We start from the raw sequence: 27,050 nt of genomic DNA on the forward strand, positions 1-27,050 counted from the left end.
CTGCCCTGCGCCAGGGGCGAGCCTTGAGGAGATGCGCGGGTCTCTCGGAGGAGCGCTGCGGAATGGGCTGCCTGAGTTGACGTTGCAAGAGTGCCCTGGCAGTGCTCTCGACTTTTACTCGCTTCTATAAAGATACTGCCCTTCCTGGGAAAACACATACTTGATATAAGATGACATTGCTGAGAAAAGACATCTTTCTTAACTGATAATTTAAAGTAGTGACCGTTTCCCCGACAAGCATAAAATTTCAAGCAACAGGAGGCTGTGGAGAGGTTCTCCCAGCAGCCCGTGCAGTGTATTCCAGCGGTACACTTCTTCACAGCATCACGATGCTTTTTAATAATGCAATTGCAAATAGTGAGCCAACAGCTACTACTTTTACAAGTTCATCTTAAGAGAAAGTCCTTGCATCATATTGCACTTGCTTTGCTGAAAGCTACCCTAATGTGGCAATGAAGTGTCTACTGCAGAACCCTCAAGAGATTTAGAGAATACTATGGCCATTCTCCCCTCATTACACCTTTTTAATAGTCTCATAGCTCCATGGTACAATTGAATTCAAGCTTTCTTTTTTCTTTCACTTTCCCTCATGCTGTGTTCTCCTTTCCAGTAGTTTTCCAGTTTTTCACACTGGAAAACAATTAGCAATGTTACCTTATTACATGTCTTTTTCTTTCTTTCTGATTCACTGTTTTTTAAAAAGAAGTCACAAAATAATCCTGTTCAGCCTCTCTGGAGCAAGCGGTTTTGGGCTTTTGTCTCCTTTATGCTTGAAACACAGTTAAACCAAATGCTTTTCCCTCTTGGTGACAGCACTGCAAGCTCCGGGTACACTGTGCTGCTGTGCTCAAGCTGTAGGAGCAGAGTGATGTTGCCCAGCTGCAGCTGCAATTCAGTAGAAGGACAAAGCTTTGTGTTATGTTGTTTCACAAAAGTGACAATTACTGTGTTTTGTTATCTGCCTTTTCATTGAGATGGAAGAAACCATCTCCTCAGCTGGACTGGGGGCATTCATTTCGAACACGTCCAAACTACCAGAGGCACTTAGAAGCCTGGGCTGACAGGAGGGGCTTCCTAGTGTGCTCTGGCAGTCCAAAGGCTGAGCCCATGCCTGCAAGCAGGGAAGTTCAAATGCTATGACCAGGGTGGCAGGGGACCCTCACACTCTGTGCTGTGACACTTCTGTGAGGAAAGCTGTGATCCCAAGCTTTTCAGCCATATGCTCACCTGCTTTCTTTGTTCACTGTAGCTATGCCAGATGAATTAAGTGCCAGACAATGCAGGACAGATTAAAAAAGCACCATGCCAGGCTGCCAAGGATATGGTAAGCAGTAGGTGTTTTGTGAACCTCGTTCAGGTTGTGCAGTTGCTACAGACCTAGGCTCTGGGCCTCCATCAGAACAGTAGCAGAGCATTGTGCCTGGTCCTGCAAGATGCTGAAGCTGTCTGCCAGAACACACACCATTGCCTGATAGGCTTATAAATATGTCTGGCATGTGGTGGGTCCGAGACCACTGTCTATACATCTTTCCCCTCAAACAACATGCCTTGACACTCCCTTTTTGATCTACTCTTGTTTGCATTAAAGGGAATTTTTCCTTGCATTTGACAGCATCCATCACTTGTTTGTTAGTCATTTCTGTGATACAAGATATTGTACGCTGTAATAATCCTTTTAGCTCCTAGTTCTGATAGGGGGTTCCATGGTGATTTACAGAAAAATGCCCTGTCATAGTTGGGCCAAGCACACTTAACTTCAGCACATCCCTAAGAACAATACAAGCCTCTCTTTCTGGTAAGCCTCTAAACAGAACCCTTCTTACAGCTGAGCAGCAGCAGCAATGGTCTCCTGTAGTTTGGTATGATGATTTAGAGGTCCAGCTGGTCTCTCTACAGCATCATATATCCCGTGACACTGGAGCTGGATCTGTGATACATACAGGGGAAGGGGGCACCTCTTAGCCCAAAAGGCTATTACTTAACCCTAAAACAGCTAGGAGGGTTGAAAAAAAAGTCAATTAAGTTACTTCTGTCCTAAAAGCTCGGTGTGTGTCAAGCCAGCAGGGCTTAACTCCTGGTCACATGGCACTTCCCCATAAGGTGCTGTTACCCAGCTGGTAACTAAGCCCCACACAGCCGCTTGCTCACTCCCCCCGGGTGGGATGGGGGAGAGAATCAAGCAAAGCAAGGAATTCATTCACTGCTTTCCATCGGCAGGCAGATGTTCAGCCATCTCCAGGAAAGCAGGGCTCCATTGCATGTAACGATTACTTGGGAAGACAAACACCATCACTCTGAATGTTCCTCCCTTCCTTCTTCCCCCAGCTTTATATGCTGAGCATGATGTCATATGGTATGGAATATCCCTTTGGTCAGTTGGGGTCAGCTGTTCCGGCTGTGTCCCCTCCCAACTTCTTGTGCACCCCCAGCCTCCTTGCTGGTAGGGTGGGGTGAGGAACAGAGAAGGCCTTGACTCTCTGTCAGCACTGCTCAGCAATAATGAAAACATCCCTGTGTTATCAACACTGTTTCCAGCACAAATCCAAACCATAGCCCCATACTAGCTACTGTGAAGAAAATTAACTCTATCCCAGCCGAAACCAGCACAGGTGCTTTTCCTGCAGTAACAGCATCTTGCCTCCAGACCCAGGCCCTGAGTGGCCTCCTGCATACTGCCTGACTACAGTGCGGTTCTGAGGGTTAGGAAGGAGGGTAGTGTTCCTCATTGGTTTTGCAGCCTGTCTGTTCTTCTCATGGGTGCTCAACTTCCCCTCCACACCCTCCCCCCCTGCCACACTCCATTCCCTATTGCAATTCAGGCCAAGTTTTGATGACTAAATGAGCTTACTTACAAGGTTTGAAAATCACTAGTAAGTTCAGAAGCACCACTACATTGAAGAGCGAGAGAAAGAAGGGGGAGGGGGGAGAAAGAGAGAGGGAGAGGAAGGGAGAGAGGGAGAGGGAGGAAAGAAAGAGAAAAGAAAGAAAGGAAAGAGAGAAAGAGAAAGAAAGGAAGAAAGAAAGAGAAGAAAAGAAAAAAGAAAAGAAAAGAAAAAAGAAAAGAAAAAAGAAAAGAAAAAGGAAACGAAAAAAGAAAAGAAAAGAAAAGAAAAGAAAAGAAAAGAAAAGAAAAGAAAAGAAAAGAAAAGAAAAGAAAAGAAAAGAAAAGAAAAGAAAAGAAAAGAAAAGACATACATTGCACTATAATAGGAATTCATTGTTATCAAACACTGGCAAGTGCTTCCTGAATTTTCTGACAGTGCAGTCCTGAGCTGTGGGATTTCAAGAAAGCATAAGGTGCCAATGACACCTCTTTGATGCTCTCCAGCCAATTGTTACTGAAGTATTGACTGGTCTGTTTATCTTCCAGCTGGCAGGATTGGCTGTCATTGCCTTTGGTCTATGGCTGCGGTTTGGTGGGGTTATGGCAGACTTTGCTTCAGACAAAAAGTCTCCAGAGTATTTCTTCATGGGTAAGTTAAAGTGCCTGTGATGACAGTAACCTTTAGCCTTGGTTTCATCCTGGGGCATGTGACACACGTTATGCATTGAATTATATGAAGGCCAACAATTCCTGGGCTGAACTATACCAAATTGGACATTCTGGTGCTGTGTCATGTGCATGATGGCTTTCATCCTTTCTCGGCATCAACTTCCTTAGGCCTAACTGAATTCTTCTCCCAGATTTGATCCAATCCTCACGTATCCTAAGTGAAATTGTCGGAATAGAAGTTGAGATGGTCAGAGACTCCTGGAACATGGGGCTCACCAATATATCCTTCCAGAGTTTTCTGTGCAGCTGCTAGCCAACAAAACAACAGTGTCACTTCTGAATGTTTCTAATACCAGTGCAGCAGTAAAACTTTTGCTCACCAGTTCTCCCTGTGTCTGCACACAGAGGCCCGCAGTGTGACTTGAAGTATCAGAGCAAATCCTTCCACAGCTGAAAAGTAAAACTATACAGTGTTCAGTCATCTCCAGAACTGTTTGTCCAACCTAGGCAGCAATCAACTAGTTTCCCAAGCCCACAGAATTGGTATTGGTCATATCTAATTTTAGGCATTTAAGATAATTTTTTTCTCCCTAGGATTTCCAGTTGGATTTTCTGGAAATGCCACCTGTGTTACATACCTATAGACATCCTTAAATAGTGGCTGTCTAGGACTGCCAGCAACTGCATTTCTCTATCCATTGGTAATTGTAACATGCCTTTACACCAGAAGAGTCAGTTTTTTTTCTGTTTTAATATATCACCCCTGGAGATGGACTCACTCAATAAAATCCAATTGGTACAAACATTTTTGCCATCTACAAATGCCAAGTGTGAATGAATACCCAGTCCTGCCTTGTCCATCAAGCCACTCTGACAGGGTGGCCAGGAATGGAAGTTGACCGAAGATGTCCTGTAGCAGTCAGTTACCCATCACAGGAATATTGCCTGGGCTGTGCAGTTACTTTAAATACCCCAATTCTCTTAGTGAAGACCTTGACTCTGATACACCACAGTCCTAACCTGAAACTTCTTTCATATTTGCAACCAGGCTAGAGGCACAGAACTGACTACAGTACTGCGGGAATAGATGGGTAAAATGTTATGTCCAGCAAAGTTTCTGTGGGAGTTTATGAGGCTGAATAAAACCATCCAGATGAAAATTTGATTGGGACCTGAGGGTTACTGTAAAATACCCTATAGCACTTCCACTGACACAGAGAGCCATGAAGTATGGTTTAATTTTTCTCTTACATCTGAGCTGCTATGTCAGCAGTGTATTAGATCACCAACTTCATTTCTAGATCCAGTTTATACCTGCTGAATTTCCTATGCTGTATCTTGGAACTCTTCCCTGCCTTATCCACTTATGTTTGACCCAGGAGATTCAACAAGACAGAATGATGTTCTGGCCTTCAAGATCAAGTACTGTTGGTTTGTTAGAAGCCAGAAAGTAATACATCCTGTTATGTGAATAAGCACAACAGTCATTTCACAGCTTTGCAGTGCAAACTGTACCACTGTGTAAACAAGATACTCTTTGGTGCATGTGTACTGAAATCTCTAAAAGATTTAATCTGCTTCAGTCCTGAATAGGAATTACAAAAGCTGATCAGAGTTGTTAATTTTGGAAGTCCTGGGGAATGTTCTTGTAAAAGTTTCATCATATACCGTGACATTCAACTGTTGTTCTGTCACATGTATTTATAGAGCTGTATGCTGTAATATGTAACTGCTAGCAGAGGAAGTGCTAAGGAACAGAACATAAGTATGTTGAGAGTTCTTTTAAACTTACTCTTTCGACTGAATTCTAGAGCAAAGTTTTGGCCCTTTTTTGTAATAGGCATTGTGCTCTGAATGGAGCATTCCTGTTAAAGAACAACAAAAAAAATTTCTGCTGCCCTCCCTCCTTACAAATCATGTTAGATGCTGTTGTGACTTCTGAGCACATGATGGGGCAGCCATCTAGAAGTCTGAGGCTGTTAACAATCCGTGACGAAGGCAGTGGTAGAAGAATGGTGATAAGTTCCACAATGGTGGTTTTTTTGCAGCAGACAAGGCTGCGCTTGACAGTCATGCTCAAGAGCTTTACCTCTCTAGGAGATTTCAGCTCTGAGTCCCCCTTGACAGTTGTGTATTGGGCCCTTCTCACAGAGACTCTAGGAGTGTTCTTTATTTGGCTTTGTGTGTTTGCTCTGTAACATGCATTCTGGGTGACAGCCAGAATTTTGCATAGGAATTCTTAATATGGAACACTGTGCAGCACACAAGGAGCAGCTGCCCAGAGGGCTGAAAGAGAAAGCAGATCATCAGTATGACTTGGAGATATAAACATACGGCCATACATATTTAAAAATCATTTCTTTAGCTCTGTTCCACTGACTGCTTTTGTGGCTGCCTTGTGATAAGCCAAGCCCCTGTGATCCTACCAGCTTTGCGTCAGTGCTTGAACAACAGTGCTGCTGCATTCAGAGTTCGCTTCATAGATTGAAGCACTGTTCAGAATCATCATCTTGTGGAAAACATCTCATTTTCTTGCTTCTAAAGAGCAGCACATTTTGCTTTTTTTGTACCTGGATTGAGGTGCCAGCTGAATCTAACCAGCTTCTCTCTTGTGCTTCCTTGTGATGTTTTTTTTTTCCTGGATCTGAAATGTTGTTTCAGTTTAAAATAATTGATAATTATATCCTTGCATTTTCCATTAGGCCAGAATGAGTCTCCTTAAATAGCCTTGTTCTTTACCAGCAGTCCAGCTGTCTTTTCTGCCCCCTGAAACAGTTCGGGCCATGACTTGGCAACCAGGCCTGTTCATCTTCTCCAGCCACTGAAATGTTTTTGTTGGTTTGAGAACAACTTACAGGCAGCAGTGCTGAGGTCAAGCACATACGTGTTCTTAGTTTTCTGTTGCTTGTGGTTTTGTGTTCAGTGATACATATTCCCCACTGCAGCTTGCAGTTTTTTAACCTGCAACATAAAAGGTTAGAATTGGAACTCTTTGACCCATGCAGGCTGCATCTACTTTACCAGATGTCTCTTACACTGGAGCAGCCTCCTAAAATTGGACGTCGTCCCTCTACAGCTCCCCAACTTTTGAAGTTCCCACTGCAGTGGCAGGCATGACAATATTTTTATGTTACTCCATCTCATAGTACGTTTTTTGTGTCTGTGCTTCAAGTGGTGAGGCAAAACTGTAGCTTTCCTGTTCTACTGCAGTTCAGCTCTGATAGATTTCATATATTCCTCTCTTAGCTGTACTTGAGAGGAAAAAAAAAAGAAAGAAGAAAAAAGATAATTTCAGCAAAGATCAATAGCTGGGCAGTTACCACTTTTATCTGAGTTGTCTGTGACATTGTACTGACCAAACGGAGAAAAGATCTGTAGAATAAAGGGAATTTCCTCAGATTGCTCGTCCTTCTTGAGACTCCTGTACCAAGACTCTGGCGTTTTTACTGGGCAGGAAAATCTGCAACAATCAGAAGGAAAAGAGATGCTAGTATGAACCCAAGATGTCAGCATTGCTGTCTCACAATTAATTGGTCCTTAATTAATTCTTTGTAGTAGTTCTGTTCTTAAATTTAAAAATACCTAAAGCACCGAAGTGAAGACAAAGTGCCTGCTGAGTGCAAGTTGAGCATTTGTGAAGTAAAAACTAACACAGGGACTTTTTAAGGGTCAGTTCAAGACACCTATTCTCCCCTCTTTGCTTTTGGTGGATGCAGAGGAAAGTCTGTTCTGGTTCCTTGGGCAACATGAAGGACAAACTCTTTGTATCTCTAATAAATGAAGTGCAGAGGGTCACATCACTGCCAGTAGCAATAAAAATGAAGTGTATGTACTCCACAAGCCCCATCAGGAATGGTAACAAAAACTGATGAATGTGAATGAATCAATCTGGATGACTCTTTCTCATAACTGGCAGCACTGAAGCATTGCTTCTCCTGCACAGCCAGGGCTCTCAAACTTTCTGCTATGTTACATTCTCTTTGCTCCAGTTCCATGATCCAATCTGTGGTCCAGGCATTCATCAGGGCCAAACCAGTTATGGATAGAAGTTTCACGGTGGCTGTGGCTTTTTCTTGGGGTCTGTGAGAGCATGAGTGATCATTCTGGCTTTGAAAGGTACAGTTAGATGGCGCATGCCTTAGGATATGAAGTCATGTCTGGAGTTGAAGGATATTAGTAGTTTTTCTCCATAGTAGTGGGTGCCCATACAAGCAGGAGTTGGCCAGCAGTTAAATCCATGTAAAATGCAATTCTCTGCTCCTGTGCCTCATTTTGTTATAGTTCTATTAATGTATTTTGGAGTCAAGCACTATACCCTTAGTCAACAGTATTTTCTCTCCAAAATCCATAGTCTCTCACACTCTATCAGCCTTCAAAATGAGAGCTATTGGCAAAGTAGCCTCTGTGTAGAGATGCAATACCACAAGAGGAGCATCAAATGGTTCTGCCATCATGTGTATTGGAGAGGCTTTTAGTCTGTACTTAAAACTTAAGCAATGAACTTGTCTTTCTTCCTATCATCTTGTGTGCAGGTCTCTTCTGCAGTTGAGGAAGAGTGGTTTAAAAAGGGCTGATAGTGGCCCTGAGTGGAAAACGAAAGCTGCTGCACTGGAAATCTGCTTAAAAAATATGACACCACTACTACCACCCCACAAAAAAAACTTTACTCAAAATGAAAGTTGTTCAAAAGTCCTCAGTCTCTGTGCTGGATCGTAACACCTAGCAATCATTTCCTAAGAGTCAGTATCCCGCCTGGCAGAGTAAAGGCAAGGCCACCACAAAGTTAGAATTCTGACAAAACAAGCTAATTAAGCCTAATGGAATAATCTGTCCATCTACCTCAGGTTGATTGTTTTATATTTGCAATATGCTGAGATTCAGGAAGCTTTTTTTTTTTTTTTTTTTTAATTAATCACTTAAGCATGATAATGCACTTTATGCTTTTTGCCTGTTAAACTGTCCTGCTGGGTAAACCTTTCTCTCACCCTACTCACTTTGTGTGTAGCTATCTAAAAGCTAGACAGTTCCACACAGCAGCAACAGTTGAACCGACAGTTACGCCGTTTCCTTCTTTGACACACCCTCTTCTCCTTCCTCTAGGCAGCTGCAAGTCACCCTGGTGCCTGCACACTGGTCGCACTGCTGTGAATGCTGAACTCTGACAGTACCGCTCACTAAGTACGTGGGGTGTCCCTCAGCCTACCTCAGTGAGCGATCAAGCAGTTGTATCTGATTCTGGTCAGACTGCCCATGCACAGGCCAGAGCCCAGCACTACAGGCTCAACACTTCTACTTTTCCAGAAACAGCCACCTGTAGCAAGTGACCTAGGTGACTGGGGATAAACCTGTCACTGGTCCTGCATGAAGTAAAAAGACATCAAGATGTTTCCTCTTGCTGTAGCAGCACACTAAGCTCCAGGAATGCTCAGGCATTTTCAGTTACATGCTTTGTTCTTCATACATAACTATCTTTAAAAGCACTAACTGTTCTAGATGCCAGTCTCTAAAGTGGCTTCTAGATAAAGAACCAAACCAATATAACCCATTGTATCTCAAGGGAAATGTCTTGTGTTGTGTTCCATTCCGACAGAGCTGGAAATACAATGGGACTGTCCACTATGAAGCCATTAAGAGGAAAGCATTTTGTCTGCTGAAAAAAAATAAAACAGCAACAAAAGAGCCCTTAGCTCCTTTTTGGGGTGTGTCACTTCAAAAGCATCTAAAGAGGGTTTTGATTGAGTTGGCTTGTTTTGTTCCAGCACTTACTTTATCTGCACTTGGGTGGGTAAAGACAGCTATCTGCAGAGTCCTAACTTTTGCTACTGTGGGGGTTGCAGATTTCTGTGAATGTGTTATGGTCTGTTTTCTGTTTTGGGTGGCTTGGAGCCTGTGCATTTAAGCATTAGAAGTGTATAATTGTTGTTGATATCTGCATGGAAATGTATGCATACACACAGGATTATTCAGGGTGTCCTAATCTAGAGAGAATTGCAGAGCATTGGGAGAGGATTTCAGAATACCAAATGACTGAATATTAAAAAGGCAGATGAAATACAGTATCAATAAAGCAAAGTGATGCAAGTGGTAACAGATAATCTAAGCAGTATAAACACTGACAGACTTTAAACTAGCTAGAACCACACAGGAATGTGATCTTAGACTCACTGTCAGTTGCTCTTGACAAAAGTGCCTTGCTCAGCTGCAGTCAAAAAGGCATAAAAATGTCAGGAGTTATTAAGAAAGGAAATGAGAATCCAACTGAAAAATTTTAATGTCATTGTGTAAATTTCCAGTGCACTCAGTGTCATGAATGCTGTATGTGGTTCTGGTCAAAAAGGATGCAATAAAACTAGAAAAAATACTAAGAAGTTTGACAAGATTATTATCATACTATGAACAGCTTTCATATTAGGAAGTTTTTCATACTATTCACATCATTAAATTGTAGAATCCATTGCCACAGGATTCTGTGACATTCAGCTGCGATAGTACAGATCCACCTAATACAGCTATGTTGATTACATCTGACTTCAGTGCAGTTTGGTATAGGGTGAAGTAGATATTGACAGAGCCATTGGAGCCTACTGAGAAGGTAATAGCTAACATACTTTGGCTTATATGAATTTGGGACATAATTATTTAGGGTTGTGAGATGCATGTGAGCAAGACATGTAACAAGTGCTGGTATTCTGTGGGAAGGGAGAGGCAGTGGACTGGGATGTTACATTACAGTGCGGTTGCTTTTAAATTGAAATTCAGGATTTGTGCATCAGCAGAAGCCTACAAACTGGCTGGTGTCTGTAATGCTTTTGTGGGTCCAGGAAGATTAACTATGAAATACCCGTTGAATTCACACAAGACATGTAATTATGTCTGTGCGTTATGCTCCAGTTAAGGGTATGTTCCAGTCCTCCAGAAATTCATCTTCCTTCAGAGGACCCTGCCTCTCTTCTCCACTTTTGTAAATGTATTTTATAGATAAATATACTAAAAATCTACTAACACAAAAATGGTAATCTCTAGTAACAAGCCTGTTTCAGGGAGGCTGAACTGACTGTGCTATCATGTGCAACATACACCTCTGTCCCTGTCTGGCCTGTTATTTCCAACTCCTACATGTGTTTCTCATCTTTTCCAATAGTGCATTTGCACTACACGTTCCTCGGTGCTCTACTGAGGGCTTGAGAGCCTCAGTCCTTCTGTGGAGGAGCACATCTGCCTCCCAGACTGTAATGCACATGCAACCTCAGGAAAATCTCTTCAAGTCATGTCTGGGTTCTAGGACTCCTGTCATCACTGCCTCTGGATCCCTTATACCAAGAACAGAGCTGCTTGTTTTCTCAGTGGAGTGTGAACAGTTGGCCGTTTGTTCAGTGTTAGTTACTCAGTCCAAAACAGAAAAAGTAGAATTATTTAAATGGAAAGTGACCATAGCAGCCAGGTAAACAAGAAACTTGTGTGAAATAAAGCCAGACAGAGAGAAAGTGTACGTTTGTCTGTTCCTGCTCTTTGCAGTAGGCTCTAGACAGGGATTTATATCTCAAAGCCATCAGTAAGATTTTGGGGAAAAAAAAAAAACAAAACCAAAAACCAAACAAAAAACAACTCTGGGAGTGGGTTCTATTCCAGACTCTGAAATTAGATCTCTACCAGCCTAGGCGGCCAGCAGAATATATCTGGTAGTGGTGGTGATAGTTTATGCATTTTCTGAAATAAAAATGGTTTTAATGTTCACATTAGTAGGTTCCTACCTGCCTGGTTTGTGTTGTAATGTTTCCTTTCTGTTCATAAAACGTTGGTAGTACACACTTCTGGCTATGACGTGATTCTTTGCAATGGGAGCATAGAGGGACTCTGGTTCTAAGGACACAGTTGTTAGTCTGTCCAAGAGCCATATGATAGACTAAAGAACTGGTGACACTGCCTTTCAGATTAGTTATGCATAGATTTGCATGTTACCTTGAGAGCAGTTTTTAATTGCTCTAAGGAACAAAGAACAGATGTCTTGCAGATTTCACTCGTCATTTTTCTAAAAATGGGGCTGATCCCTCCCTCACTCTTGATACACATAAAGACATTGCAGCCATAAAATCCCATCCTTCTCTTCTACCTAGTCTAAAATGATGACATTCTGTATTCACTGCTAATCACAAAGGTTTCATTCATCCAGAAATGACACACAGAGTACCCTTTATCCTTCTTGAGGTGCTTCTTCACACTTACAGATCTGCTGTCTCACAAGTACAGCCCCAGTAGGGTATATGTGCTCATACCCAGAGGAAGCAGTATCTTACGGAAGAGCTCTGTGCCACGAACATAGATGCCAATCTAGCGATCTCTACTGAGTTGTGGATTTGCCATTCTTCACTATTGGGAGCCATAGGTTTTTCTGAGATTGTCAGGTAACTTTTTAATTCCCCTTGTAATTGCAAAGCAGAGTCTGCTAGAAAATGGGAATCCCTCCTGTTGGAATTTTCACAGGAAATACCCCCATTTCACACCTTCCTTTCAGAAATAATTATTTTCCCCATGGGATGAATAAAAAAATGAAGTATATAGAAAAGCTGCTGCTTTACTGCTTTCTGAATTTGTTCTTTGCTCAATGAAACAATGGCTGAAGTATGGGCTTCCCCCCACCTTACACTCTATTTTTTAGCCAGAAGGGAAATCAATTTCTTATTAGGTGTTCTCTCACTTGACTTACTGCTAAAAATAGAAGTATTATTTTCTCTTCACAGCTTATAAAAATCTGCGTGTTTGTGTGGGTGGGTGCTTTAGCACAGCTAAAACAAACAAAAAAAACCCCACCACCCCGAAACCTGAATATTTCCCCACAAAAAAGGTCAAGAGAATAGGCTCTGGCCAGAACAACCCCAGTCCTGTGGCACTTTGTTTTTCATCCTCTTGTGTTTACAAAGAAGCCCATATTTCCTCCAGTACTCCTCATAGTTCATCGGTGTCCTGGCTGTATCTGCTCAGATCAGCCAATTTTCTATTGCATTTTGCACATGGCTTTTAATTCTTTGGAATGTGCCTCTTCATCCCTTTGCATTCAGGGGCTGAGAGTGACTTGCTTTGTGGGTCCTGCATGCAGGTGCAATAAATATTCCCGAGTTGTGGGCAGTCACATAGATGGCAGGTTTCTGCCATTAGGTCCAGTGTTTGCCCTCCTTAATGACATAGCAGTGTGCCTGTTCTCCGTATTGTCTCTTCGTCTGTTATCTGCTCCTGTGTGGGCTGTGTGCTGCCGAGGAACTCAGAGACTAGCTAGTTGTCAAACTCACTCTCCTCTTCATTAGCAGACACAGACCAAAGTGACAAAATTAGGAATCAGGAAATGAACAGAGGCAAGAAGAAAAATTTCACACAGGCCACAAACATTTGCTTCCTTTCTACTTTGTACTTTTTTACTTCTGCTGCACAAAAAGCTGCAGCTAGACAGTCTTCTCAAAATTTTCCATTCACCGAAACAAGCTCTCTACCTTGACTTCTTTTTGCCATGCTGAGCTTTGTGGTGAACTTTTTTGTGTCAGAGTTTCTAGCTATCAAATGTGTTCCATTTTGTGACTATAAACTAAGTCTCTTTTTTGTTTCTCTGCTGTGCTGTAGATGCCAAATTGGAGGCCATGCCAAGGCTTTGTATTTTACAATGGAAGCGCTTATGAATAGAAGCTGATTATGGCTTTGCTTACCATCCTGCTTTTTTGAAAGGAATGGGCTTTAGTGAAGCTTAGTTACTTCTGACACATGATACTACTGCATAGCAATGTATGATATTAACACCACCAAATTTCTGCATTTGTCTGCTTTGCTGATCCTAACTGGACTAACTTGATGGCTATCAGTGCATGATGTCTCTAGGTAAGGCTGTGATTCTAAGGGGTGCCATACATTGTCACCCTTTTCTTTTTCTTTCCTTTCTAGAGTCTCGCGTTTCAGTTTAGGTCAATTCCCATTAAAAATTTGAGGTGATCATGCCTACATTGCTGCATATAGCCCACTAGGAAAAGAAATACTAGCTCCCTGTCTTATATACTTACACCATCTAGGATGTTTCTGAATCTATTGCTTTGATACCTTTCCTGGAAATCATCTTCCAGTTGAGCATACCTGGATCTGGGTGCTAGGAAACCTCACAGTGCAAGCTGAGAAGTAACCTGGGCTCTTTGATTTTTTTTCAAGCTACTCTTCAAGTGTCTCATTCCTGTGTGAAAGATTACATGTGTGTATATATAGTAGACAAGTAAAAACATCTTTAGTTTTGTGGAATTTTTTTAAAGTGTCGTCATTATTTTCCATCTAGAAATAGCTCTCCGAGTATCAGCAACTACTAGTCCCAGGCTGAGAAAGGACAAAGTCTGGAATAAAGTCTCCTGAACAGAAGATGGAAGAAGGTGGTTTTAAACTCTTGGCTGGTTCAACTGTGGTGCCAGACACACAGCAAGCTCAGCTCTGTTTAGTGAGTGGTGTGAGTTCTTCCTGTAAGATGCCTTAAAAGGGAAGTTCTGATTGAGGTAGCGGTTTAGCTGTGAGTCATGCAAGTGAAATGTTATAACGTCTGTTTCTCAGACAAAAGCAAATCCAAATTCCTGAAAGTGGTCTCACCCCTGAGCCGCAGAGAGCTTTGTCTTTGCTAGCTGGAAGCAACAAAAAGAAATGGAAAGACTTCTTTCTAGTTGTCTTAATCAAAAAGTCTCTCTGATAAGTTGCCTGATAAGTAATTACAGGCACTGGAGGAGGGAGTGACATCTTTGTAATTACACTCCGTTTGTTACCGTGGAGATCTCAGAAAATGGCAGTTTTGGTGTTTGGCAGTTGAACAGCAGGTTCTGCACCTGAGAGAAGATTTTTTCTTTTCCAATTCATCTTCCACAGGGGGCTGTGGAAAAGATGACCTTTCTCTCCTGAGCTATATATATCTTTGTATATCCCACACTCAGTAAAAAACAGTGTTGTGAATACGTGTACAAGTATTAGCTTGAAAAATGCTCAGTCCTAGTAAGTCACAAGATGCTGAATATTAAAAATCTAGAAAATGCAGAGTACGAACTGCCAGCACAGACAGCAGCAAATCCCACATATCTGGCATCACGGACCTGGCAAAGCCATATTAATTATAATTGGTTTATTGCTATTTAGCAGAATGCATTCCTCAGCAGCAATCCTTGGCACAAGAAAGGTACTGGGGCAAGAAGGATGGAGGGGAGAAGGATCACAATAGCTGGGACAGATACCTGGCCGATATGCAGCGACTGGACAGTGATGTGCCAATGAATGGGCAGCAGGCAGGAGTTTGCCTTCTCCAAGCAGGCTGCATCTGTGTGGCAGAGTAGCTAGATGCTCTGCACTCGTATATTGATAGTTTTGTTTGTTTTTTCATTTTCCTAGCAATCATTGCAAACTGTCATTTGTAGGGCTTTCTAGTCTAGGTTCTCTAGTAAATGCCAGCAGTTCTGTTAACCCTAAAGATTTGGGTCAGATTTTAAAATAATGTTTAAATTGGTAATTGAGAATACTAAATGTTCTCATTAAAAGTTTGCATAGTCAAAGCTGGGAGCAAGGCTCACTGTGCCCTCTAGTGTGCACAGTCTGTAGCTCCACTGTCACCTCATAACGGCATGAGAGAAATGAAGCTGTTTTTTCTAGCAGTGGATTGGCATGGCAGATTTCTGCATGTCCTCCACATTGCCCACACAAGACAAAGACTAGAATTACAAGGCACTGCCCTGAGCCTGTTTTACTTTGGCTGACGTGGTACCCAGAGACAAGGCACAAACACAGTTGTTGTGGTCTGATGGGAACTGACACCACACATGAACAGATGTATTGCCTAAGCACAGATCAAGCATGTAAGTCTACAAGTAGGAAAGCAAAATTCTGTGCTCTGGTTTCCTTTTGTCCTAGATAAAGCCCATAGAAAATAAACCCCTGTTGAATGTGAGTATTTCTAGCAGTTTTACAGGTGGCAGAGATTAATGCTATTCTGCTAACCTGCTTACAGGTTTTGTCCTGTCAAGTTCTGAACGTAGCTAGGGTCCTAGATCTTCAGCTATGCATGGGGCTATACTGACATCTCCCATGTTCTGTACGTGTCTCAGGCCTGGTCTTTGCTGGCAGTCTCATCGCCAGATTGCTTCATTATCCTCCTAATGTGTTTAGTCTGATGATCCACTATTTGCTGTTCTTTCTTTATATCATTAAATTTGTCTATACACAGATAACCCCTTGTGCCAGTAGCCTCAAGTCCATTCAGCAATGCAGTCCCAGGAAGAGGCTGGCTAAGGTGTCTGAGCAGTCCCCTAAACAACTCAGTAACTGCATAACACTTAACCGCGAATGTCCAGAACATGAAGGCAATGCAGCGTTGCCACTAGCTGCTGCAGAGCCACTCTGATTCTGCCTACTGAAGTAAGGCGGTGGGAGTGTATGCTGCAGTTCAGATGAGGACAGCATGCATCATGAGATGCTGTTTTAGGCCGTGCACGCAAGGTTCTTGGCCTCTAAGTCTTAGACACTCTAGGCTTTTCACACAGAATCACCTTTTTTTAATATCTGATGTGATTTGTCTGGTTCTGTGATTCTATCCATTTTCAGGCAACTCTTCTCCAAGTCTTCTGATCATAATGCACTGATAACATTAGCCTTTAAAAGCTGCTGATATCTCATATTCTGACACCTGCATCAGTATGTCGGAGGAAAAAAAAATGTAAAGTAGGGATGCTGGAATACGCCTGCCCAGCAGGCAGTAAAGCAGCTACTTATTGTAAAAGGAAGATGCCATGCTCCAAATCACTGAATTGTAGACAAGCTTCCATTCTCTGCAGTGACCAAGCTCAGGACTATTGCTGAGCTTATGACCTCCCTCAGGCTGTTCTTCCCACTCATTATTTTGCTAGAGGGTGCAAATTCATTGTTTCAGTCACTTCCTCTAACAGCTTTCAAGGGGTTCCCCAATCATCCTTTTCTTTCCAATAGCATTCAGCTTTTTCCCCAGCCAAAGCATTGATTTCAGAGGAACATCACAATGTAGTGCCTGTACCTTTCCTGAAGATCTTCAAATGTCCTTTTTTATGCAAAGCCAGGCAACTGATAGAGCCAGGTAGCTTTTTAAGTTCCACCCCTACATAGCAGTACAGCACATTTCCAGCCGCAGGTTTCACAGAAATAAGCCCTCTAGCAATGTTGGATTTTTTTTTTTGTCTTATGTTTCTCACTGAAGAGTTGTAAGGTGGTTCTGGATGGTATGGTGTATGTCCTTCCTGGACTGAGCTGCCCTTGGGACAGGAAACTTGGGAGGTGGAAGTCTTCTCATTTGTTTTCATGAGATTCTCCAAGAATTCTGAAGAAATCACTGGTCTCCTTTTGTGGCGAGCAACTTTTCCATATAACAGGTGTTCTTTGTGAGAGCCAGAGACCATTGTTACTTAGAAATGTGTGGTTTTGACAAAATAGGTAGCAGACTGCGAAGAGAAACCTTCTTAAATTCTTGTCTGATTCTGATTTTTCATAGGATTCTATGTATTGGTGGGAGCAGGGGCTCTCATGACCACAGTTGGATTTTTTGGGTGCTGTGGAGCAGCGCGGGAATCTCAGTGCTTACTTGGAGCAGTAAGTAAAAGGTTTCAAGGGCCTGGGCTGCACAGGAAAATCATTCAAAAGCATATGCTTTGTGTGATTAGTGGAAATATCTTTGCTGTCCAAGACCTGAAATGTCTTATGTCCTTTTACTGGCTAATCTAGCATCTCTAGCCACTGTGCTATTGCAGAGCTTCCATACATGAAGAAGTTCCATTGCTTGTCTCATGTGATATATTTCCTGGAATTACCTTCTGTCTTTTCTGAAGCTACCATCTGAGCCACATCTTTGCCATTTCCACCTTTGTTTCCATATTACAAGAAATCTGACTTGACACCCTTGTTACGGACCCTGCTTACCAGCTTTCTTTCAGTTACTGTGTGGGCTGTTGAGGCCTGGGCAAGGATGAGGGACTGACTGGGAGTCCGTCTAAAACAGAATTGTGCAAGGTATATTAATACAAGATTCTATTCTTCCTCTGCAGTTCTTTGCTTGCTTGTTGGTGATATTTGCAGCTGAGGTCACTGCTGGAGTGTTTGCCTTTATAGGCAAGAAAGTGGTAAGTAGCAAGCAACTTCTAGTGTAATAATGGGGCAGTTACGGATTCCAGTGCCGACTGACCTACAGTCTGGCTCTTGCATAGGAAAACTTTCCAGGAGACTTTTCCCAGAAGACTCTCTGACATTCTTATCTGGAGTCAATGAGAGCTTGTGTTATCACAAGTCCAGAATGGGATACAGTTTTTGCCCCCCTCTATTAAAGAAAATCTGTAGGTGTGGTTCAACCTTACATCCACAAGGAACATCAAGTAGAACTATATGATAAGAGGGTATTGCTTGGGAAAAGGGCAAACAAATTCAAGCACTGAACTTCTCCAGCTAACAGTGTTTAACCCAAAACACAGAATACAGCATATGTACATTCTGACCCATGCAGAGTCCCTCTGAATGCCATCAGGCCACAAAACGTCCTATCTTTCCAGTCATAGTACCTCAGTTTACCAGGCATAATTTTCTGCTCTGGAGGTTGATGACACAAGCTGGAAGTCTGCACTGGACTGGGGGTAGGACTTATTTGCCACTCACTTGGAAATTCTGATTCCTGCAGGCAATACAGGAAGCCCAGAAAATCTATGAAGACATTTATGATGACTATATGAAAAACCCAGGGGGGAAGGTCAACAGGACTATCTATCACTACCACTTGGCTGTGAGTAGTCCTCCTGAGCTTTAATACCTTGCACTACTACTCTACTGTCACATTACCCTTTAAAAATGCAGAATGCCTCCCACTGAGGTATGAAAGAATAGAACTGAGTGTTACTTAAAATGGAGCCAGAAGCTCACAACTTGGTCTCCTGATGGCTCTGTCAGAATTCTGGTTTTCAGATCCAAAGTGATCCCTACCTTTTAAAGTGAAAATGGCCAGGCTTTTAAATTTCAGCTGATGCTTCTGGTCTTTGTTGTGCAGAAGATATGACTATTATGACCCTTTTGGATATTAAAATCCAAGAATAAATACTCACAAATGCAGAGAGAGGTAAAAGGTCTGAATCTCTGCATTTATCAGAGAAAAAATTGTGACCTGTGTCCCAGAACCTACAATGTGGCAGATCCCGTCACTGACTGAACCAAGTAGGTAAAGAACCAAAAGCACATGTGTGACTCAGTTCAGGCCACCCAAAAAGTTAGTGTCTGAATCAGAATTAGAACCTGTGACTTCCTGAATCCTATTTGTGTCCATCCTGTATCTGCACTGCCTCCCACAGAGATCAAGCCCAAGCTTTGTTGCTCCTTACAGCATTCCCACGTTCTTTAGAACAAACATTTCACAACCTCAGACCCTTTTGTCCTTCTCCCATAGCTGTTATTTCTGACCCGAAGAGGAATTCCAAGCATTCTGTGGGAGATAGGCAAACAGGAAAAACAAACCCTCTGAAACACTCTGATTTATTACTGTCTCCAAACCCAGCACTATGTTTTGTCAGAAATAAAGATTCTAGTATTCTCTGTTGTAGCTTTTGTGCATTGCCCATAATTCTGTATGCGCTATTTGAACTTTCTGCTTTCTCCCTTTAACAACTCCTGTTTCCTTGTAAGCCAGGGATCTGCTTTTCCAAAATCCACTTGTTTGCCTTGTTATGAGATACTGCAGTAAAAATCCCTTCTAGGAGTTGTTAATACAAATTTGTGTCTTTGCTATGGCTTCAGACAATTGAAACTGATTTTTGAGAATTTTGGCCCACGCAGTTGGAACTCTACCAGAGGTAGCAGTTAATATAGGGCATAAATTTATGACTTGATCTGTATTGTTTCTTTTTTTTAGTTACTTATTGTCTCACTTTCAGTATGAAAGTAGTAACTCACTTTCAGTATGAAACAAGTCTATAGTTTCCCCTTCTTTGATTCTTCATCTCTCTCTCTCTCTCTCTCATTTAGCTCCAATGCTGTGGTAAAGATAATATGGAACAACAAATGGGATTACCCTGTCCAGAGAATATCCAGATGCCAAAGGCAAGTGTCCTCTGTTCTGGTTGTTTTAATCACTTTTTCATGTCAATTGTTTAGTAAAATTGGAGACATTCTGTAAGTAAAAGAAAGGAAGACCTTCCTTTTTACCTTGCAAATTCCAGCATGAAATTCCATATGAAACAGAGAAGAGTGGAAGCAGAAATAAGTTGGAGGTCATATTGAACATGCCCAGCCCTCATTTCTGAAGCCTGCTTGTAGCATTCCATGGTAGCTGAGACAATATTACATCATCTGAAAAGAAAAGTGGGAAGGATGTAGCAGAACAGGAGTCCTAAATGAAAAGCCCTGTGCAGGCTGAATTTTGGCAAGTGCCTGCCTTAATAATGCATGGAGACTCCTGACTAGAAGCGTTGTTGGTGTTAAGAAGGATACTGTTATTTCTGTCTTTTGTGGAATCTGCTGGTGAGTACAATGCCAATCTGAAGGGCCAAACTTCCTGATTTAGCATGGCCTCTCATATAAAGGGTTTTAAATTTAGGGAAAACTGATTGTGAGAAAATTACTTGTATGTGTCAGCCTGTACAGGCAAGAGGTACAGATGTCTCACTAGAAAAGGGAATATGCTATGAAAATTGTCCAACAAAACACAAGGCATAGATGCAAGAATTAGGCCAGTGACTGCAATAATATTTTTCATGTTTATCTGTTGTTTAGTGAGAACAGCTGACGGAGTTGGTTGGAGTATATTTTTCTAGGAGTAAAAATCTTTCAATTTTGTTTTTAATAGAACTGCCTGGTTGAAATCCAGAATGTAATTGATGCTAATCTGCATTTAGTTGGAATTGTTGGAATTGCAATTGCTGGCATCACAGTGAGTAAATCCATGTTCTTACTCTCAAACCTATATTTGAACCCAGTACCCTGTCCCTTACTCAAAGCTTTGTAGGAGGTGTTTTGCAGCAACTGGTGAGATTCCTCAAAGGTGCAGTTATTCTTACCACTTTCAGTGTCCTCTCTCTGCGAATTGCCCACATCGGCGCAAGCAAACTTGCGTGACTTCATTTTACCAGTTCATTCTGTGTCCTTAGACAGGGTCCAAAGTATCTAATGGCAATCTTACTTTGTTGTAATAGCAGGAAAGTGGAAGGCACATGAACTAAACTGAAAAGCAAAAGGCCGTAGCAGCATTTCATCTATTCTAAAACAACTGCAGACTGATGCTTTAGGCCCTTTGATGATCCATTCCTTAGATTTCATAAGGAATACAGAATACCTACCCTTTGTATAGAAATGGCTTTCCAGAAAAATGCTGGCTGTAGCATTGGTTCAATGTGAAGGATAGTTTATAAACAGATTTTCTAGGTCATAGATCCAGTGATCAGTATGTATTTTGTTAAAGGAACAGGATTTAAACTGCATAGTTTTCAGAACATTTCTTTCCTAAACGCGTAGCACCTAGTTACAGACAGCTCTTTCATCAAATTGTGTCATCAAAGTGTCGGTAACTTTCCTTACAGTCCACCTCCCACAAGTGTGTATTGTATTCCCAAGGTCTGCTCCTTCATGACGGAGCTGTGACCAATAGATGTCACCCTGCTGCAAGGATATGGCAGGAGTGGGCAGTGTGTATCAAACAGGCTTTAACAGAAAGCATTTTCCAGCATGCATGTGCCATGAACTTCCTTCAGGCTCAAAAACCAGCAGCATGAGGAGCCAGGATATTAGTAAAGACATATACCTTTAGCTGCTCTGAAGAGTAGGAGGTTCGTGGACTTATGTGGACACTTAAAAGCAGATGAAGAGTTTATATATGTAATAGAAACCATGGTGTGGGTAAAGGGGATTAAACAATCCTGTGATTTGTATAAAACATGAAGGTGTACTCAAAAAAACAGCAAAGCAGCATGGGTGGGACAGAGTTCCAATAACCTCATTGCTCAACAAGGATACACTAGAAATATGAACATCTCTTCTATGGGTTCCCACCTCAGATACAGCAGAAGTTATTGAACGATAACCTCTTTAGCAGCGGAAACATGTCTGTACGTTTTTCTGTGCTTGTTTCTGACACTTCATGGGGTATGACTAGTCAGCTGTCTCCTTCCTTAGGGAGGTATGTGGGGAGGGGATATCAACTCAGTCGTTGAACGGCCTGATAGTATTGCTTGTCTCCCATCATTAGCAATGAAGTGTCAGGAGGTAGCTGCTAACTGCTTTGGAGAATCAACCTGTGGCAAAAAAGAAATTTCTGGAGACTGGCAACACCCACTGTTCTCTGCCTTTAACATTCCCTCTAGTTAACTAGTTCCCTAACACGAATAGAGTTTTATATTTAATGTAGAGTCTTGGTCTTGAGTAGTAACTGTTAAGAGCTTAGCTTTCTCTGTAAAACCGCAATGGTCAGCACCAGTTTCTCTTCTCTCATTCAAATGTGTATACAATATTCCACGTAGAAGCATTCTGAAACTCAGAACCTTTTGGTGCAATACTAGGCATAATACCAACAGTCACAGTTATTGATGTCAGTGAAATTTATGTCAATAATATTAATGTTTGGGGCTGTTATGCTGGCCTGAACATTTAGAACAAAGAACAGTGAAACTAGTGTGAGCAGATAAAATCTTGGCTTTGAGTATCAGTGAAATCTCTTTTATGTTAATTGTCTGATGTCTCGGGGTTTGTAGATAGAAGCAGTCACTTGCTACTCTGCCATAAGAACCTTCAGATTGTTCTGATATGCAGACTATTTTATAACTGTTTTGTAAGTGGATCCCTAAATTGCATCCTTCTCTTCTAGATCTTTGGCATGATATTCAGCATGGTTCTGTGCTGTGTGATCCGTAACACAAGAGACATGATCTAAAACTTTCACTGCACAACTATGTCCCAGGAGTTCCAGACTAAGCTTTACAAGAAGTGCTCTTCTACCCAATTTAATAATTGTAATGCATTTTAATTAGTGTTTTAACATACTGAGAGGAAAATATCCCATTAGGTGAGCAGGTGAATTGTATTAGTGACAGTAAAACCAAAGTGAACAAAAAAGGGTTTTAAAATGTCCTTTTTAATGAAAAAAGCAAAGGTGTATTTAAGACTAATTTGATTTTTAATGTTTGTATCTGTGCAAGTAAGAGTTTACACATCTATAGATATTGTGTAAGCACATGCATATCTCTCCTTACAAATATATATGCACATGAGCAGGTACATGTATATGCAGTACCTTGTTTAGGTAAGTATGTGCAAATGGAATATGTTGTGTGTGCATGTTTGCATGCATATTCTTCCAGAGTCTCACTATGCAAGAGTGTACACACACCAATAAGTATACAGTGCTTGAAACCCTTTCATATTGAGCCCCTGTTTGCCAAGAATTAGCAGAGGAACAAATGCCATTTTAAAAAGTAAGACCTATGTTCCATTTTGTAACTGTTCTCTCCAAAGCCCAAACAGAGTACAATTAATAAAATTGGACTTTATTAAAAAAAATTTAATGCCTAAGGGCCTGCTCCAGCAAACTAATTCATGTGAGTAGACCCTTTGACTTCACTGTCCTGCAGAGACTGGATTATTTTTTTTTTTTAGGACTGGACCCTTCGTGCAAATGCAGAAAGATCTGGGGGAGGAAACATGTCCAAGGAGATCCAGGCTAAAGGAAGAGGGGGAGAGAGGTGGGAAGCTAGCAAGATAACGCAGTCATTTGGGAGCAATTGCAGTGCAAAGTGTGCTTAAGCTTCCCAAGCTAGCCTGAAATGCACACACACACACACAAAAAAAATCTATGAGTTAAAGGGGCCACTAAAATCTTTATTCAGAAGTCCCTTTATCCTGCAAGACTCTCTATGGTATATATGCTGGTGCAGGAGTGGAGCCTATATCCAGAAAAGCAGCAGCTTTGTCAGATACTCTGTAGAATCTAACTGGCCTGTGGAAGCCAACCGAAGAGTGAAAATGGTCAGGGAAAGACACACAGCACTTTAATATCCTCTGTTTCTGCTTCTGTGACTATCACAGCTTCCATGGGGCTCTTACCTCAACCTCTCACCCGTTCTTGAGGGTGTAAGGCAGGAAAGAAAGATGGGATGTTTTTACAGAGCCATAAAGTAAATTTTCTTACTGGAACCTTTAGATTGCATGTCAGGTATAAAAATTACACTGTGTGCTTGAAATACCTCAGGGCTTGCGTTTACATAGTTTGTTTCTATATTTTTATTTTTCTATTTGTCATATTTATTCATGATAATGTTCCTTTAAAACAGCCTAGAAGGGAGAAAGGTTGTCCCCAGAAGGGGAAAATAAATTACATCAAAGGCTCAGAATCTCTTTAATTTCTGGCTTACTCGAAATAATTCACCATTTCAGAGAACAGCTTTTTGCTAACAATATCCACATAGCAGCTCTGTCTCTCTGATGATCACTAGTTCAGATTTCTGATGCAGTTGTTCCATATGTGATGGGGAAAAGTTCAGCTAAACTACATATCTCATTAATATGGTCCATGGTGTCTAACAGGACTTGGCATTTACAAGTCATGGGGTCTTTATTCCACTAAAACACGATGGAAAGAAATGGGATTTCATTCTAGCGCACGTTTGTGTGGAATATACATTCCTCATGACATTTATCTCTCATTTCCCAAAGAAACTCAAACTCCCATCACTTTTCTGTTACTTCAGGATTGGAAATAATATTGCTGTTCCATGTATCCAATTTAATTGCCACATCTTGCTGTCTTTTACATAGATCTCTCTTTTCAAATTGTTCAACCACAAACTGTGACACTGAGACAGCTGTGCACTAAATGCCGGGTATGCAGCAGGCACTGCCAACTGAGCAGTTTCCGGGCCTAGCTTCAGGTACCCAGCTGACAGGCAGACATTGTATTGTATGCCAAAAAAGAGTTAGGCTTGTATCACTCTGTTCACAGCTGATTAGCTATGGATGCCATGTAAAAGTAGGGCCTGGGACCTTATTCTGCAAGCATCAGACCAGGAAATAGGGCCCCGATCTGCTGTCTGCTCCTAAGAAAGGCTCAACTGGGAGAATGACACTGGCAGCAAATCCATGAGGGTCCCAAGCTGAAACTAAGAAAGTAAGTTTCTCACAGCAGACAACTGACATAGCCAAAGCAATTTCCTGGATCCCAAGTACACTTGAGACTGTCCCTACAACTGGTTCTCCTCTAAATAGATAATGGCATAGTGTAAAACTGGGGTGTTTTCTCCCAACGTAATACTGACAGAAAGAAGAAACCTGTGTATAGTGTCATTTTTGCCATTCAGAGCAAGACAGCTTTCCAGGAAAACCAAGTAAAAATATCATGATAGGGAAGCCAGTGGTTCAGGTTCCAAGATTATTGCCCTACAGGGATAGAAATTTATTGCAAATAAAGCTATTTCCTTCTGTTACGCTCCCCCTCATAATGACAGTATTTTATTTATTTTAAACACATGTGCATATTATTGGTTTTAATTCCTCAAATTTGTAGCACCAGAATGTAATGATAGGAACAGAGTTTGCTTTGTTTACTGTTTCTTGAGTAAGTTGGAAGATGCCCACTCCTGCTTTTGAGATGCACTGAGTGAAAAGGCAGCTTGCAGAAACTTCTGTTGCTTCCCCAGCCCCCCAACTCCCCCAGAAGTACAAAAACATTGAAGTGCCTTATGAAAACAGGGAAGAAACCTATAAATTCAGACTTGAACAACCTAACCTTCTGCTGAAGTGTTTTGTGTTTGTGGATTGTTGGTTTTTTTTTTTTTTTCTTCCTCTGAACAGGAAGAAATTCTGTTTTTCTGAAGCATTTGTTTTTCTGAGCATAATTACTGCTTATACTCTAGGGTTTACTGCTATTTAGGTATACGGGATACTTGCACTGCATATCAGGAACAGCATAATGCCAGTTATTGGTTTAGTTCTCTAAGTTATTGGTATAGATTAAGCTGTTATGCATCTACTAGTGCCTTTAACAGAATCCAGATAGCTTCTGTTGTTTCCTGCTGTTGTCAGGTGCATAATATATTTGCAGTTTTCTCTGCATCTTAGTAACCAAAAGTCTTTTTTAACTTATTAAGGGACAGAAAATACAGCTGTTCTTTCTCTGTCAAAGCTGTAAGAATTCTTTCCTGTTGCTTTTAGATCGTAGCTAGTTAACAACTCCAATTTCCATTAACTAGCTTGAACAGCCCTTTTTAAATGCTCAGATGTCACAGGTGGGGTTATGGCTATCAAAACTGGATATGTAGTGCCCACAGTTTATTGTGCTGCTGCTCTTTCATTTCAGCTCTTGAAAGTGCAAAATCTTTGAGATCTTTGTCGGCAGTACAAAATCATTTCCAAGCAACTACACCATATGTCTTCAATAAGAAAGCTTTTCAAAGGTAACTAAATCCAAACCAGCATCTAAACCTCCTCAAATACAGTTCATGCTCCAGTTGCATGCCAAGATTTAATTAACAAACTCTAATGCTTGTATGCACCAGATACACAGTAACTGCCGTATAAGTCAGCAGAAGTACCCATTTAGGCCTGTTCCTGGTACCTGTTTCAGAGGAAAATGACAAGATCAAATCTTTCCAAGTGCTAATTCTGAAACCACATCACACATATTTTATTCTTCTCCTGCCAAACGGTTTGTTCTAAAGCATAAAGATGTAAATTGTTGATGCCCTTATTATATCTCTAAACATCATTATTCACATTTCCCTTGTCTAATTTTTCTGTCACTGACTTTAGTGGAAGCTTCATTTGTTACAGGAAAACCTCAGCCAGTTTTGGTATCTTGCAGAGATTGCACAGGAGCTGATGAAGCACAGCCCTGTAATATCCCTACAATGAAGATTCGTATTTCACTTTTTTTCATACTGAAAGTGATAGTTTTATAGCAAAATATATTTCTTATATATTGAAAAATAAATTGAGTTATCTTAAGCCTTCAAATACTATATTCTACAGCCTTTGGAGGCTACTGATTAACAGTATCAGATGCTGTTCATAGAAAACGTACATAAATAAAAGTTTTCAATCTAACTTCTTCCTCTCTATCGGTGCTCCAGCCACTAGGTTCTCCAAAGCACAAACCACTTCCAATATAACATATTTGTTTCTATAGCACAAATTCTGATTTTGGACAGAACTGGCATACCGGTTTGTGCTGCAAAGTCTGTAGCAGCATTACCTCTATGGCAGCTTTCTTCGAGAGAAAAAAAAAAAGAAAACTTATTCTGTTGCTGAAATCAGCTTTCACCTCCCTTTAGTCTAATGCGTTCTGAAGTGGCGTTTCATCAGCTTTTCCGTCCTGAATTTGAAACACCTTTCTAATAAAAATAACCTGAAATAAACGACTACCAGGGAGAACTGTCTCTGTGCCCTCCAGCGTGCGCTGCCAGAACCAGTCCCTCACAAACGCCCCGATTTCACGCTAGGGAGGTTCCGCCACGCACCCCCTCCCGCGAGCGCGGCACGCCGGGCGACAGGCCCGGCGCTGAGCTCTGACCGCGGCGTCCCACAGAGA

The 27,050-nt window shown here is 41.5% G+C and overlaps 1 protein-coding gene across 1 annotated transcript in view; it reads left to right on the plus strand.

Annotated features, from left to right (window-relative positions):
• The window catches only part of TSPAN2 (tetraspanin 2), a 60,790-nt gene extending 37,836 nt beyond the window's left edge, over positions 1-22,954 (plus strand). The window contains exons 2-8 of the mRNA XM_009331960.1: positions 3,329-3,473; positions 17,004-17,101; positions 17,554-17,628; positions 18,177-18,278; positions 19,508-19,582; positions 20,328-20,411; positions 22,338-22,954. Of these exons, the coding sequence (XP_009330235.1) occupies positions 3,329-3,473; positions 17,004-17,101; positions 17,554-17,628; positions 18,177-18,278; positions 19,508-19,582; positions 20,328-20,411; positions 22,338-22,403 (645 nt within the window). The 3' untranslated portion in view covers positions 22,404-22,954. The remainder of the gene's footprint in view (positions 1-3,328; positions 3,474-17,003; positions 17,102-17,553; positions 17,629-18,176; positions 18,279-19,507; positions 19,583-20,327; positions 20,412-22,337) is intronic.
• The last annotated feature ends 4,096 nt before the right edge of the window (positions 22,955-27,050 follow it).

The sequence above is a fragment of the Pygoscelis adeliae genome, unplaced genomic scaffold (genome assembly GCF_000699105.1).
Source record: "Pygoscelis adeliae isolate BGI_AS28 unplaced genomic scaffold, ASM69910v1 Scaffold189, whole genome shotgun sequence".
Lineage (NCBI taxonomy): Eukaryota > Metazoa > Chordata > Aves > Sphenisciformes > Spheniscidae > Pygoscelis > Pygoscelis adeliae.